This window comes from Eptatretus burgeri, chromosome 13 (genome assembly GCF_056783735.1).
Source record: "Eptatretus burgeri isolate ZD-2024b chromosome 13, Ebu_testis_v1, whole genome shotgun sequence".
Taxonomy (NCBI): Eukaryota; Metazoa; Chordata; class Myxini; order Myxiniformes; family Myxinidae; genus Eptatretus; species Eptatretus burgeri.
Window position 1 is genome coordinate 15,637,552 of NC_140973.1, and position 14,573 is coordinate 15,652,124.

At 45.2% G+C, this 14,573-nt stretch overlaps 1 protein-coding gene across 11 annotated transcripts in view; it reads right to left on the reverse strand.

Annotated features, from left to right (window-relative positions):
• Positions 1-14,573, reverse strand: part of MBIP (MAP3K12 binding inhibitory protein 1) — an 81,083-nt gene that overhangs the window by 26,483 nt on the left and 40,027 nt on the right. For 5 of the 11 annotated variants that reach the window (XM_085851276.1, XM_085851275.1, XM_085851283.1 and 2 more), the window contains 2 exons: positions 8,971-9,012; positions 3,831-4,596 (listed from right to left, as the gene is read on the reverse strand). The exons of 2 other annotated variants lie outside the window; for them this stretch is intronic. In XM_085851276.1, coding sequence (XP_085707402.1) covers positions 4,501-4,596; positions 8,971-9,012 — 138 coding nt within the window. In that variant the 3' untranslated portion in view covers positions 3,831-4,500. Of the gene's footprint in view, positions 1-3,830; positions 4,597-8,970; positions 9,013-14,573 lie in introns of those variants that run through there. 4 more of the 11 variants (XM_085851279.1, XM_085851277.1, XM_085851280.1 and 1 more) reach the window with 2 other exon arrangements.

Here is a 14,573-nt window from a genome sequence, read left to right on the forward strand (position 1 = left end):
AGAATCAAAGGTGTGCGTTGTGATGTCCTTTTAGGTAGGTTATTAAATCTTTATATCCAACGAACCATGAAACAAACCGACAAACCATCCAACAAACCGACAACACCACTGAACAAGCGCTTCACTCGCCTGACCGGCGACTCGCTGTCCGAGGCAGAATCTCTGGCAGTTCCTTCTCGGCTTCCACAAACTTTGTAACTTCTTTTTGAGGAGTATGGGCACCCGTGGAGTGGGGGCGGGGTTTTCCCTGCATGGCCGAAATCCCGACCAGAAGGGGCGGACCCATGGAGGCCCTGTCCAATAGTGGGTGGACAGTGACGTCTGTTCCACCGAGCCCTGCCCCGTTCGGGGAGGTCCATAAAGTTACGACGCCATCTTCAGCGAAGAGTTCGGTGGAGAAGAGTTCTGTGGACGAGAGTTCTTGGGGGGTCGTTCGTCGTCTTGGTTGTTGGGTTGCGCTGGAGTTCGGAGGGTTGCGAGGAGCGTTGCCATGAGAGAGTCGTGGAGTTCGTACAGTGCTTGCAATGAAAGGCTTGGAGTTCGTGAAGCAACCCTGAGAGCGGAGAGCGTTGGGCCCTGATCCCCTCCTCGGACTCCGCTCTACTCGACCCGGTCTCCTTTGCAGACACGGTCTCCACGCGTGTGGCCGTGGACCGAGCCGCACGACCATTAACAGGTGGCGCACCACGGAGAACCCCATCCCTCCAACGTGCAGGTACCTCGCCGAACCGCGACCCCAGCTCATCTCTCTCCCTGGCTGCGGGGGTCCAATAAAACATCTAGGTTTCTTATCATCTGAGTGCATGTCTGTGTGTGTGGTGCAAGTCCATTAAGTAGAAACTGTGTAAGTGCTTGAATCCTTGTAAATTTTGCCTGCCTTGTATTTCCACGATAAGTCTTGCTCTGTGTCCTGCTTATTGTAAATACATTACCATTATTAGAAATGTTCCCAGCTCGTTTCCGTCCTTTCTTTCATTGGTCCAGCATGGTTTGGATCTGAGTTTTAGCCGGGTTTTTATACCCGATAAATCGGTTCATCCTAGCCGGCACGGCTTTGGCAGTTCCGCTCGACTGCACCCGAACCGGAGTTGGTAGTCGGTAGTTGGAACTCTACCGCAGTCAGTAGAGTGACCCGGTTCGAGCAAGAGGTACCGAGGGCAGGGTTCTCCAGTAGTCGAAATCGCGTAGTTAATTAGGTAAATTGGTTCTCGACAAAAAGACCCTACGCTACGCGGTTGAGATATTGGCGTCCACGGTTGGTTCAGCGACCCGCCGGCTTACGGAGTTATCCGAGAGCAACGGCTTACAATTCCGGGGAGTCTGGTGCAGACGACGTAACCTCTCCCACCTAGTGGTCGTTCTCGCAACAATATATATATATATATATTTTTTTTTTAATACTTATTGATGCACAAATTTTTTCCTTCCAGTCTTGCTCTATTTTTACTTCCTCAGCATCCACAAGCAGGTACTTATTGACACAGCTTTTAAATTTGAATGGAGTTGTAAAATTTTCAAAAAACACGTATTCACTTTGCCATTATGAGGTATTTTATGTGGACTGGTGACAAAAAATATATATTTAATCCTCTTTAAATTCAGGCTGTAACACAACAAAATGTGACAAACGTTGAGGGGTGTTAATACTTTCTGAAGGCACTGGAGCTACAAAAGCTTCAGTAAAATAGTGATTTAAAATAAAATAAAAATCCAACCTTTGTTTTCCCTAAAATACTTTTTGTAACTCATTGATGACCCTTTCAAAGTTTGACGAAGATTCGTTCGGCTTTCTCTGAGAAACATGGAAACAACAGACAGACACATCTCTTACTGTGTAGATTTATAGGAAAACCTTTTTAAGGTGTCTCTGAGCTGGACAGTTGTCCGTATGAGTCTTGTGAGGGGTTTGGGTAGAGAGGCACAAATTGAAATACATGCGGTGCCAAATAGTGAGGACTGCTGAGGCAGGATTCTAAAGGTTTTGAGTTAAAATCTGGCTCAAGGTAGAAGTACAAGGACTTCAATTTTCAGCATCTAGAAACAGATAGTCTTGAGAAAAAACAGTCGTGTTGCTGCTGGATTGTTCATAAAAACGTAGCCAGCTGTTTCATGGCCTTCAATGAGGGGATAGTCTGTCTGCATTAACTGTTGTGATCGACTTATCCCGGTCCACACATGACGGTCGACTCGTTTCCAAGGCAATGAGTACTAAAATTCCACCCCTGAAAAGAAATTACCCAGAATTTGTCCTTTGAAAAAAAGAAAAGCAATTCCTTTCAGCACATTTTCGAAGCTATTAAACCTAAAAAGTTTTACTCTTCACAAGAAAAATGGTTTGCAATTCCTCATTGAAAATTGGCATCAAATGTCATGCCGTTGACAACAGTCAAGAGTTGGGGTCTGTGGGGTGGTTGAATTTGACTAAAGATATAAAAGAGGTGAATATTATGTCTCAATGCAGTTCCTTATTCCCTGAGTTTAAGGGGGAAAGCGGAGGGGTGGATTGGGATAGTCCTAGCATCTGTATCTGTGTCAAGTTCTGATGGCAGTCATTGATAAGGGTTTTCCAGGTTTTGGACAGGACTTTGGATTTGTGATGAACCTATTTGTGATGAACCTGAAAATAAATAATATGTCGAATGTCAATAATAGTTTGCGCATTAAAAAGGAAAAAAAAACTTTTCCAGTACTTGAAAAACTGTTTTTGAAAGGAGTGTTAATCAGAAAGTTAGGTTAGGTTAGATATGGGAGCATGCGCCGGAGCAGCGTGTCACTGCATCCACTTTCCTTCGGTACTCCAAGGGCCTCTGTCTGGCCATCTCCCAGGCAGATGCCTGGCCAATCCCCATCTCCTTGAGATGCCAATCAAGCTGCAACCACGAGACACGCAGTCGTCCCATTGGCCTTCACTTACGAGGCTTCCTCGCTGAGAAAATCTGGTGAGCAGAAACAGCGTCACAAAATCGAGCCACATGTCCATACAGCCGCAGTTGATACTCACGGACTATACAGATAACAAATCTCATTTCAGTCTCTCAGCAACCACTCGTTGGACACAGTCAGCCAAAGATTCTACGAAGAGACCTGGTACCGAAGGAGTTAAGTCTTTGTCTCAGCTCCTTTGTCAGAGTCCAAGTCTCACATCCGTAGAGGAAGACTGGAAGCACCAAGGACCTGAAGACTTGGACTTTTGTCCTCCTGCACAGGTACTGACAGTGCTAGACCCCACGATCCATTGAATCCACGACTCCCCAGGCCCGACCCAGACATCAATTGGCCTCTGGCTCACAACCTGCGGAGTCATGAATATCACTGCCAAGATAAGTGAATCACTCCGTGACCTCAACATCCTCACCACAAGCAGATACAGACAAGATGGTAGCATCCAATATGTCATTGAAAGCATGGATCTTTAATTTGACCCAGGAAACCCATAGTCTCAGTGGCTATGATTCCTCATTCAGTGCCTCGAGGGCCCCTACAAGGATATCCAGTGTTTTCACAAGGATGACTGCATCATCTGCGAAATAAAGGTCAGAGATCTTGATATTCCCAAGTGATGCACCGCAGCTTGATCTCTCAGACATCTTCCCGAAATCCAGTCCATGCAAGTGTTGGAGTGTAGGGGCCAATACACACCCCGAACAAACTTCAGTAACAACTGGAAATAAGTCAGAGATGGAATCACCACAACTCAACTCTAAAGCAGAAAGTGACTGACACTTTCAATGGCATTTTGTATTGAACATGTTTAACAATGGGTCTGAAGACTTCAAAGGTAACTTTGTGGTGCCAGGTTGAAAATAAATAAATATGTCGAATGTCAATAATAGTTTGGAGCCATTTTTATTAAACACGACAAAAAGTTGTGCCTGTTACATATCTTTGAAGTACATTGACGCTGATGGTTAAATAATTATAAAAGGTCTGATTTATTATCAAGAAACAATTGCGCACTGCAACTAAATGCTTCCTATAGTGATTCAAACATCACACTCAATGAAGGCTTTCATCAACAAGTACATTTAAAGCAGAGTCGGGACACTATTAAGTTAGCTAATAAAAGGATATTTTACAAGATGATGGACACTGTCTTTGTTATCGCTCAAAGGTGAAGTCACGTGACCTAATTTAAGAACGGGCTCCATATTTAATAAATTATGCCATTCGAAGATGAAGGTTGTGTATACACTGGATTGAGGACCCATCTTGTGCAGTGGTTGTGAGTTGAGATGAAAGAGCTATGTAATAAATATTGCCAACAATTGTTTCAGGCTCAATCCATAAAGCATGCTCGATGACACACTGAGGCCATGCATCCCATTCCGACAAGTATGAACCATACAATGTCTCAACTACACACACTTTCACTGCCAACACGACTGCAAGAGATGATTTATCCTTCTCGGCACATATTCAAATTTCAAAACAGATGTGGGAAACATTGGTATTGCATTTATAAGACAGAAAACGACGAAAAATAAATTAGGAACAAATTAATCATGATTGATCATCTTTCATGGACTCCAGTTGTTTCTTCATCAACGTATTCTGCAATGACCTGATCTTCTTGTTTATTTCAGAGAGTGAATGTGCCTGGGGGGGGGGGGGGGGCAGAATTCTCTGAAGCAGAATAAACACTTCGTTTTACATTTGTTTACATAGCGACGTGTGACGTCACCGCTGAGAGGCGTAAGGACGTCATGACGTCATCGGTCATTCGCTGACGTAATTACGTCTGTCGTCGACAGACTGTCACCGCTGAGAGGTGTAATTCCACTCCTCGAAAATAGCGTCTGCGATGTAAAACCCTCTTCTGCACATGCTGACTCCCTCAGAATGTGAATTTGACACAAAAAATGTAACAAAGAAACATTGTATCTTCTATCTATATATTAATACTGAAGGACCAATTTTGTGCTCCTAGCGGTCGCGTCACATTTTTCTCGGTACTGTGACCTGGACTGAAAAAAACTTCCTACTGGGATCCGGCTCTTACAAGAGCCGCCACTGGTTGTCATATTGGGCTCATGGAACGGAATCCGTCTGTGATGGGGTTTCAGCTGGTTTATAATATTACTCGCAGAAACCCGTGGTAAAATTATCACGATATTAAAAAAAGGAAGCTTTTTATTCTTGTGCTGGTCGAAAGAGCTCAAAATGGGAGATTATATATTTTGTTAACAGCAAATACTGTTTTTCAGGAGCAAACAAGACAGCAGTCTGTTCCCTATACACTGCCCAGATTCAATTTTTTTGTCTGAAAAAAAAACAACATTTTTACCGTAGTATTTGATTAATTTGAAGCAACCTTTCTGTAATTTTTTCTCTCCCTCTTTGAGGAGCGTTTCAGGGTGAGACCGACAGACAGCATTAGCCTATAATATACAGGGTGAGTCATAAGTCATGTCCAATGGGAATTTTTATCTGCGTTTCAGATAAGTACTCGAGATGGCTGACCCCCATGAGGCACTGTTCTTCATTGCACGGCCGGCGAGCCACTGGTGGCCTAAAGTGCGGCCCTTGACGCGTGGCCGATATTAAAATACACAAATGTGAAAAACCCAATCATAATCTGCAATAAATGCTATCAAGTTGACACAATGGTTTCAAATGAGTGTTCCAACGTGAAGCATAAAAGTAACATCAGGATATGGTGGCAGTACACAATTATGCTTGCAGCCCAGTTAGGCCTAAGTCACATTTGGCACGGCGGCCGTAGGGTCTACAAAATCTACGACCACTAGCAATTATAGGGCGGCCGCAGTATTTCCACGGTCACACAATGTAGCAGTCACATATGTTTTTTTATTTTTCGGGGAGCCGCACGGCATATTTAGAAATTGTGGAGACCGAAAACGTGGGGGTGCCGTACGGTCTTTGATTTGATGTCGCACGGTGACCTAAGGGCGTCCCTGTGGCGGCCATAGAATTTTCAAGGCAGACGCAAGGTGCCCGCAAGGCGACCGCAGGGGGGCCCGAAGGCGAACGTGCGGCCAGACAGACGGTAACGAGTGGGTATATATACCAGTTCTTTTTTTACTGAAATAAAAATATAACAGTTCGGAATATACCAGTGTGTATATATATATATATATATATATATATATATATATAACTGAATATACTATAACTATAATATATATATATATATATATATATATATATATATATATATAAATATATATATATATATATATATATATATATATATATATATATATATATAACAATATACCAGTTTGGGGTATAGGCAAACACCTATACTCCAATCTCTAGCGGTAGCGCACGGTGGACGCACGGTCGACACAGACTGCCACGGAGGCCGTACGTAGGACGCACGGCGGGCGTAGGGGAACCGTGCGTCGACCCTGCATTGCCCGCAGGTAGTCACACAGACCGCAAGGCCACCGTACGTTGAACACAGGGACGCCTTAGGACTACCACACGGCGACCGTGGAAATAGTACGGCCGCCGTAATTTTTTGGGGGTTGGCAAAATTCATTTTTCAATGATAAGAGCCTACGGCAGCCGCACAAATAACGCAAGCCCAGCGTACGCCCTACGTACGGTCGACGTGGAACACATCTACGTCACAGCTTGGTTTGTCGAATTGTTACGGCCAACGTAGAAATGAAAAAAGTTATAACTCAGCGCTATAATTCCACGGCGACCCCTACGGCCTGTAAAAGATAGCCATATGGCGTAGGGCCACCTGAGGCCACCGCAGAAACTCTGCGGCCGCCACACCTTTCTGTCAATTCAGGGGGGGGGGTACGGCCACCGTATCCTAGTCGTAGAGCAAATGTGACTTAGGCTTAAACCACAACAAAGAAGAGTACGTGGGGGCGTGACCTAATAGCAGCCATTACAGAGTCCTGCAGGTGGTGTGGTTGCTCTCACACTGATGCCTTATCAGCAAAAGTGGCCCTCCTCTAAAACAATAGTGAAGATCACTGCCATGAGGTATAAACCGTCGGAAAAAGTGGAACTTTTGTGGGGCTGTTTTACCGCGTGTATATGAAGGATGCCAAAAACTTTGAAAGAGTTCAAACACAATGTGCAGCAAGCTCAGGATAAATCCTCTATAATGTGAGACAACTTCGTCTGTCGTATTGACCTTTGTTCTCGACTCCAGGGAGCACAATTTGAACACTTATTGTAAGATTTGTAAAAATATAAAGAATCCGATTGGATGTGACTTTGACTCGTCCTGTATATAAATAGATGGTGATATTCTGATGTGGAAGAAATTAGTTATTTTTCCATTTTGAGACTGGCAGTAAAATGTACTTTTCTTTCCCTCAAGGGGGGGAAGGGGATGGGGGGAGGTAATATTTGACTTGGTGGTCGTATGGCAGCTGAGCTGCCGGGGTAGCTATCATTTCTTGAAGAAGCGACTGTGTCGCTGATGCAGTGCCCCCCGACCAGTACACACACTGGAACTGGTACTCATTTCGCCGACCTCGGAAGGATGACAGGCTGTCAACCCCCTGGTGTATTAATTCAGTGGCCGACGGGGCTTGAACTCAGGACCCTAGGATCCCAAGCCGCCACCTTAACCACTAAGCCAAAACCAGGCTCTATATTTGACTTACTCCATGTGGTTATACATGTTGGTAATGCTTGATCATAAAACCCTTAATGGTGAAAATATTCAAAACATGCTTGAGAGTATTACATATTTGGTAACCTCTTAAAAGGACACAAAATTGCATGTCACGACAGCTATTTGTAGGAGAAATAAAAGGTGTAATTTGTATCACGAGGAGACTGATAATATGGTTGTTTAAGGTAAGGTGTCGAGACCCTTGTGGAGGAGTCACCTACCAGTAATAGTGCCGAGTCATATTTGTTTGCATTTATCCCAGTTGTTCTTTAACGGGTAATAATCCGAGTTATTCCCACCTTTGTTAGGTTAGCCAAAGACCGTTTTTGTCCAGACCCGACATTCGACTGCAGGTGGCAGGAATTCTTAATTTGGTCAGGGTGCCGGCGATAACTCGCCTATTCTTTGAGAAAGACACAATGGGATCTTTAACGCCCACCAGCGATCCGTGCCGGGAAACGGGAGCCCAGTTCAACGTCCTTCCCGATTGGCAGGGTACACACTGACGCCCGCCCTGCATGCAACATATGAGGGGGACAGTTTATAGCTGTGTCGAGATTAAAACTCCAGGTTAGACAGCTAAGAGGTGAGTGTGCATAACTCCAAGGTGTAACACCAATCCAATGGATTCATCTCGGTTACTTAATCACAAATCCAACTGAATATCTTTTCTCACATTTGCAATGCATTTGAAATATGTCAAGGCACTTGCAAACAAAAAAAGCGTTTCATAATAAATTTGGTTCACCATTTTGTTGAAGCATTTCCTGAATTATAGCAAAACTACCAGGCATTGAGGAGGAGAGGTGATATTTTCATTATCATAATGGGTCATGCTCTATGAAGAGTGTCGATCCTGCCGAAGCAATTTTTTGCCTGGGGTTTACAATGCTGGTTGGGTCACCGTTCTGACACAGGAATTTGGAATTTTGTTCAGGGTGTTGGCAATAGCTTGCCTACTCTTCGCGAAGAACACTGTAGGATCTTCAACATCCACTGACTAATGCCGGCAGATGGGACGCCAGTTTAACGTCAATCCGAGGGATGAATCACCTTGTCTGTGAAACACTGGCATGACAGTTTGGAACTGGGTTGGGATTCAAACTCAGGCTAGACAGCTTAGACGTGAGTGTACATACCTCTCGGCCATCCAGTCAACCCCAGTGAGATTTTTTTTAAAGCACAAGCAGAGTGCAATGTCTCATCAATATCGGATTTCATTATTTGATGTCAATGTTAAACCTCAAGCCAATGCAGAGATATGCAACATATCCCTCATCCTTCACAATCATCTGACACGTCATACTTCCAAAATAAAAATAAACAGTGATTATTCAAGGAGGCAATACCGACGGCTTTACCTGTGAAAACTCCTGGATTTTTGGTCTCTTCCTTTGTGAGAACTGTAAACAATTGCAAGTTAGTAGGCATTCTACGATTACCCCAAAATTACATGTGACCGATTAAAATCCAAAATCAGTTGAATACTTTCATACCATGAATGACCAGGTGTGGAGAGATTGTATATCTCCCAAGCTGAGAATAGCCATTTGTTAGCAGAATTACTTTTAAAAATCAAAAGTAAAAGAAAGAGCCAAAAGCATTCATTATAGAGCACTCTTAACAGCTACAGCTCTTAGCTGTGTTAAAAGCCAAAGCATGTAGTCTCTTTCTTTGTGACACGGCTGAGCAACTGGCTTTTTATTGCCCTTGTAAAACCTTGAGCCAAGAGAAGACCGATCGTAAATCAACCTTGAGCCAAGGAAGCTCAGTCATAAACAAGCCTCGAGCCGAAGGAAGCTCAATCGTAATTCAGTGCCATTTGACACAGCACAACAGCTGCTTCCACTTTCCAAAGAGTGGAATAAGGAAAGGAAGGTAAAGGCTCTTAAAAAGTAAGCCGTCTTCCTGACTCCCTGGCCGGATAATGACCAAACCAGATTGCTTTTAGAGCCCAAATGGAGGAAATCAGCACCAGGCTTTTACCCCTTGGAGGAAATTGATCTTTGGGAAACAAAGTCTCAATAGAAAACAGTGATGGGAGCTGGGCCAATCTTGAAACCAGATGGTCCCACAAGGGGCAGGACAAATTGTATATAAGGCAAGCCAGAGTGCCAAGCTAGCAGAGTTAGATTGAGCTGGACTACTGTGGGTATTCTGTGTCTCTCTATATCTCTCCATGTATACATGTTTGGTGTGAATTAAAGCTCTTCTCTACCAAGACCATACGTGTGGACAGCGCTCGATCTCAATCAGCACGCTACCGTGGTCTCAACATTTGGCGTAGTCGGCAGGAGAAGATGGACCAAGGAGGAAAGCGAGACTGCCCTGGTGAGACAAAGGAGGACAGAAGCCGGCCGGCTTAAAGATAAGGTAAGAAGAACTGCCTCTTTTCTCGCACCAGGGCATACAAGTTTGCTGCTCTTTGTGATCTGTCCTTATCTTAAAAGAACAAGGGAGAGAAGGAGCTTTTTTACACATCAAAAGGGGGTACCCCTGGGAAGGTTAAGGGTCCATTGCGAGGTTGAGGGAAACCCAGGAAGGGGCAACCCAAGAACACCTCGGGGACAGGGTCCAAACGGGAGACTCCGTTGGGAGATTGAGGGTGCGGGAGGTGTGCCAGGGAGTGTGAGGGTCCGTGGAAAGGTGAAAGACGCCCGACCCAGCCCGAGATCACCCCCAGGTGGGAAACACTGTCCCGACCCAAGAAATACTCTCGGAAGGACCAAGGGAAATGGGGAATAAGTTTGTGAAACCAAAGTCGGATAAAAATGCACCTCCCACGAATACCGTGGCGGGAATGATGAATGAAAAATATGGAGTTAAGTCATGTACTCAATTGGCATTGTGGTATAAGTGGACAAAACAGGACGCACACCCATTCCCGAGATGGAGTTCCTTAAGAGCAGAAATTATAGATAACTTGTCATGCCGATTAGAACAACGGACAAGTGATAAGTTAGAACCAGAGCCAGACCTTGAAGCTTGCAAATTATGGGAGGAAGAGGTCCTCCAAGTAAGCGAAGTGGCTAGAAATTTGGTAAAGCGGAAACTGTTGGAATTAGAAACACAGGTTAAAGGATTGCCACAACAAGGGATTGAGATTACTCCCACCCCTGTAACTGCCTCTGAAATGGTGGAACAAGGGCGGGAAGCTCAGGGAAGTAATGCAAGTAATTAATCTGCATATGTTAATAACACACCAAGTTTGTATCCGAACCTGGAAGGTAGGGGGTTGATGGCCACAACCTCTGCCTTCCTGGTTCAAGAGGTAACTCCGGAGGTGCCAGGATTACTGCCAGCTCAGTCAGTGTACCGGCCGTTTAAAGAAAGCGAATTAAGATCAATGAAGCAAAGAGTGTTAGATCCGGGAAGAAATGCAGGAGCAATAAAGGAATTAATAACGCAGTGGGTTGAGGCACACCGCTGCACGCATAACGACATTGGGGTGTTATGTCAAGCCGTGTTGTCTCCATATGTGTGGAAGAAAGCTCGGGAAGGTGCTGAATGGACAGCGGACGAACCAGCAGGATACACCGACGCAGATCGGCAAAATAAGCGACGGTGCCTGTATGGTGAGATTGAAACAGCGTTGCGACCGCCAGCACTAGATTGGGATAAGATTTATGAAACAAAGCAACGTCAAGGGGAACGGGCATCCGAATTCATGGATAGATTAATGCAGGCGCTCTTACAATATGGGGGTTTTCAAGTTGAGGGAGACATACCGCAGCGAACACTGACAAACTTCGTAATGGAAGGGCTCAGGCCTCAAATTAGGAAGCAATTAAAGTATGTACTGTTAGGTTGGCAGGGCAAAGGGGCAGGTGAGATTTGTATAGCGGCTGATCAATGTTTGGACCGAGCGGAAGAAAGGGAGAACGCAAAAACGAAAATTAAAGACGAAGTGTTGCAGATGGTGTTGTTAGACAAAGCAGCAGAAAAAAGAAATGATATGTATTGGAGAAAGTGGGAACTGGAGGAAGATGACACAGACTCGGAAGAGGATGCTGCCAGACAATGGGGACGGCTAAGGAGAGTTCTGCAAAGACCCCCACCAGCAGCACAGGACGAACGGCCCAAGAGAGGGAGTGGAAGAAACAAAAATTGGACACAAGCGCCACCACAGACCCGCTCAAGAACTGCAGCAAGCCAAGGGCAGGTACAACCAACAGCACCGCAAGTATGTTTCCAGTGCGGACAACCAAGACATTGGAAAAGGAATTGCCCCCAAAGAAGACGATCGGGGTTCCAGCAGGAAGGAGGATCAAACCAACCGCAGGATGGTAGGTCATATTGACAGACCGCAGGTGGCCTCGTGGTGCAAGGAGCGATGCTGACATTAACACCAACAGAAGAGCCGACCTACATTCTGGATGTCTCAGGTAAGAAACCTTCCTTTTTAGTTGACACGGGAGCCACTCACTCTACTATTGCAACCAAAGAGCTGCCAGGGGTTGAAAAATACAATGCTAATGTACAAGTAGTAGGGTTAGGGGGCAAGATACAGACATTAAGTGCAACGACACAATTACCAGTAAGATGTGGACCTTTGCAGGAAAAACACGCTTTCCTTCTCACAACCACTACACCGGTGAACCTGTTAGGCAGAGACTTGTTGTTTAAGTTGGTATGTACGATAGCATGCACAAACAAAGGGGTTTTTGTTGATATTCCCCGGGATAAAACACATTCAGCAATGATGATTTTGATGACACCGCACCCAGTTGCCTATTGGTGGAGGCTGCCAAGACAGCCGATTAGTGATGTTTTTATATGTTTAAATGCAATCTTAGCTGAAAGTAAGGAAATGCAAATGTGGCTAGACAATGCACAAGTAATGACACACACCTACTATGATCCCCCACATTGTACAATCTACTATGATGCGAATGGAAATGATGTTGAATTTGCGGAGAAAATTGCTCCGTGTCTGGAAACACACAATGATTTACTGATTTGCTGTTTGATGATTGGTAAGGAAGGTGTTGCAATGGAGGTTAAGCTCACGGAAACCCAAAGGCAATTGATAAAATACCCGCCGGGAGCGACCTCGCATGTGACAATAACTACGGCAAGGGGGTATCACCCAAAGGATTTGGGTTTTATGGTTCATTGCCTGCAGGGGGCAGTAGTGACCTGAACGACAACAGTGTTGCATTGGCAAGTGCATAAGCAAGCGAATGATGAAGGGTGGATTTGTGATTTTAAGGAACAGATGTTACGAGGATTGGTGGAGGAGGTTAATCTACCACCTAAGCGCGAGATGATGATGGAAATGGCAAATGAAACAGGAAACAAAGAAAGTTTGATAGAAAAAGTCCCACAAGAACTGTGGACCCGACATGACAATGATGTGGGCCGTATCATTGGGGCAACGCCCCCAGTGGTTAAACTCAAATCTGGAATGCCTTGGCCGAATGTGCGTCAATACCCTCTCCGGAAAGAGGCTGAGGTCAGGATAGCACCAGTAATTGGATCCTTGAAGGAACAAGGTATAATCGTAGAAGTTTCAAGTCCATGTAACACGCCCATACTGCCAGTGAAAAAGCCACAGAAGAATAAGTGGAGATTTGTCCAGGACTTACGGGAAGTAAATGAGGTGATTCAAAGTATCCACCCCGTGGTACCGAGTGCAGAGGGGTTGATAATGTCTATACCTGCAAACTCCACCCATTTTACTGTCATTTATTTATGTTCTGCATTTTTCTCCGTGTCCATTGATAAGGAATCGCAGTTTTTGTTTGCCTTCACATACAATGGCCGTCAATATACATGGACGGTGTTGCCACAAGGGTTCGCTGATAGTCCCACATTGTTTTCACGTGCTTTGCATAAAGATTTAGAAGATATTTTCCTCGAGGGTAAATCAGTGCTGCTACAATATGTGGATGACTTGCTAATTTGCTCCCCAAACAAAGCAGCGTGTGAAACAGATACGCTGCAGCTGCTACAGGCATTGGCAAGGAAAGGCCACAAGGTAAATAAGGACAAGCTGCAATTAGTGCAGGAAAGGGTTAAGTATCTGGGACACCACATTTCACATGGAAAGAGGGAATTGGACAAGGGAAGGATAACTTCAATTGCGGAAGTGCCCCGCCCTCGCACAAAGAAAGAGATGATGCGATTCCTAGGTATGGCAACCTACTGTAGACAGTGAGTCGTCGATTATGCAATCCTGACTAAGGAACTGTATGTTGTCGTGGGCAAAAACCAGCCCAATGTAATCGAGTGGACCGAGAAGATGGGGGAATGTTTTACCCAACTAAAAACAGCACTCTCAACGGTGCCAGCCTTGGGCCTACCAGACTATGAGAAACCATTTTTTCTTTATTCTCACAAAACTAAAGGATTTGCGCAGGCTGTGCTGACACAATCCCACGGCGACCGCCAGCGACCAATTGCATATTTCAGCCGAAGGCTGTACCCGGTCGAAAGTGGCCTACCCCTTTGTTTGCAAGCAGTGGCCGCAGCCAGCTACGCAGTTAAGCGCACGGCAGAGATCGTAATGGGTCACCCGCTTTACACTAAAGGTACCTCACTGCTTTGCGGCTTTATTAACCCAAAAGCAAACAACATTTAACCAACACGCGCCTGATGTAGTATGAGACGACTCTCCTACACCAGCCGAACCTGCAGGTTGAGAGATGCAACGTTCTTAATCCTGCTTCTTTGCTGCCAACGGAAGAAGACGGCGATCCTCACGATTGCACAGAGGCAATACAAGAAGTATCCACCGTGTGCCCGGATCTAAAGGATCAACCCTTAGAACACCCGGACCTCACCTTGTTTGTCGATGGTTCAGCCTATCGAGGCCAAGATGGCTCGGGGTATGCAGGCTACGCCGTGTGCACTGACAGTGAAGTTATTGAAGCGATACGCCTGCCTTCACATTTTTCTGCCCAGCAGGCGGAGTTGTGTGCCCTTATAAGGGCATGTGAATTATCTGCCGATATCTCGGTAA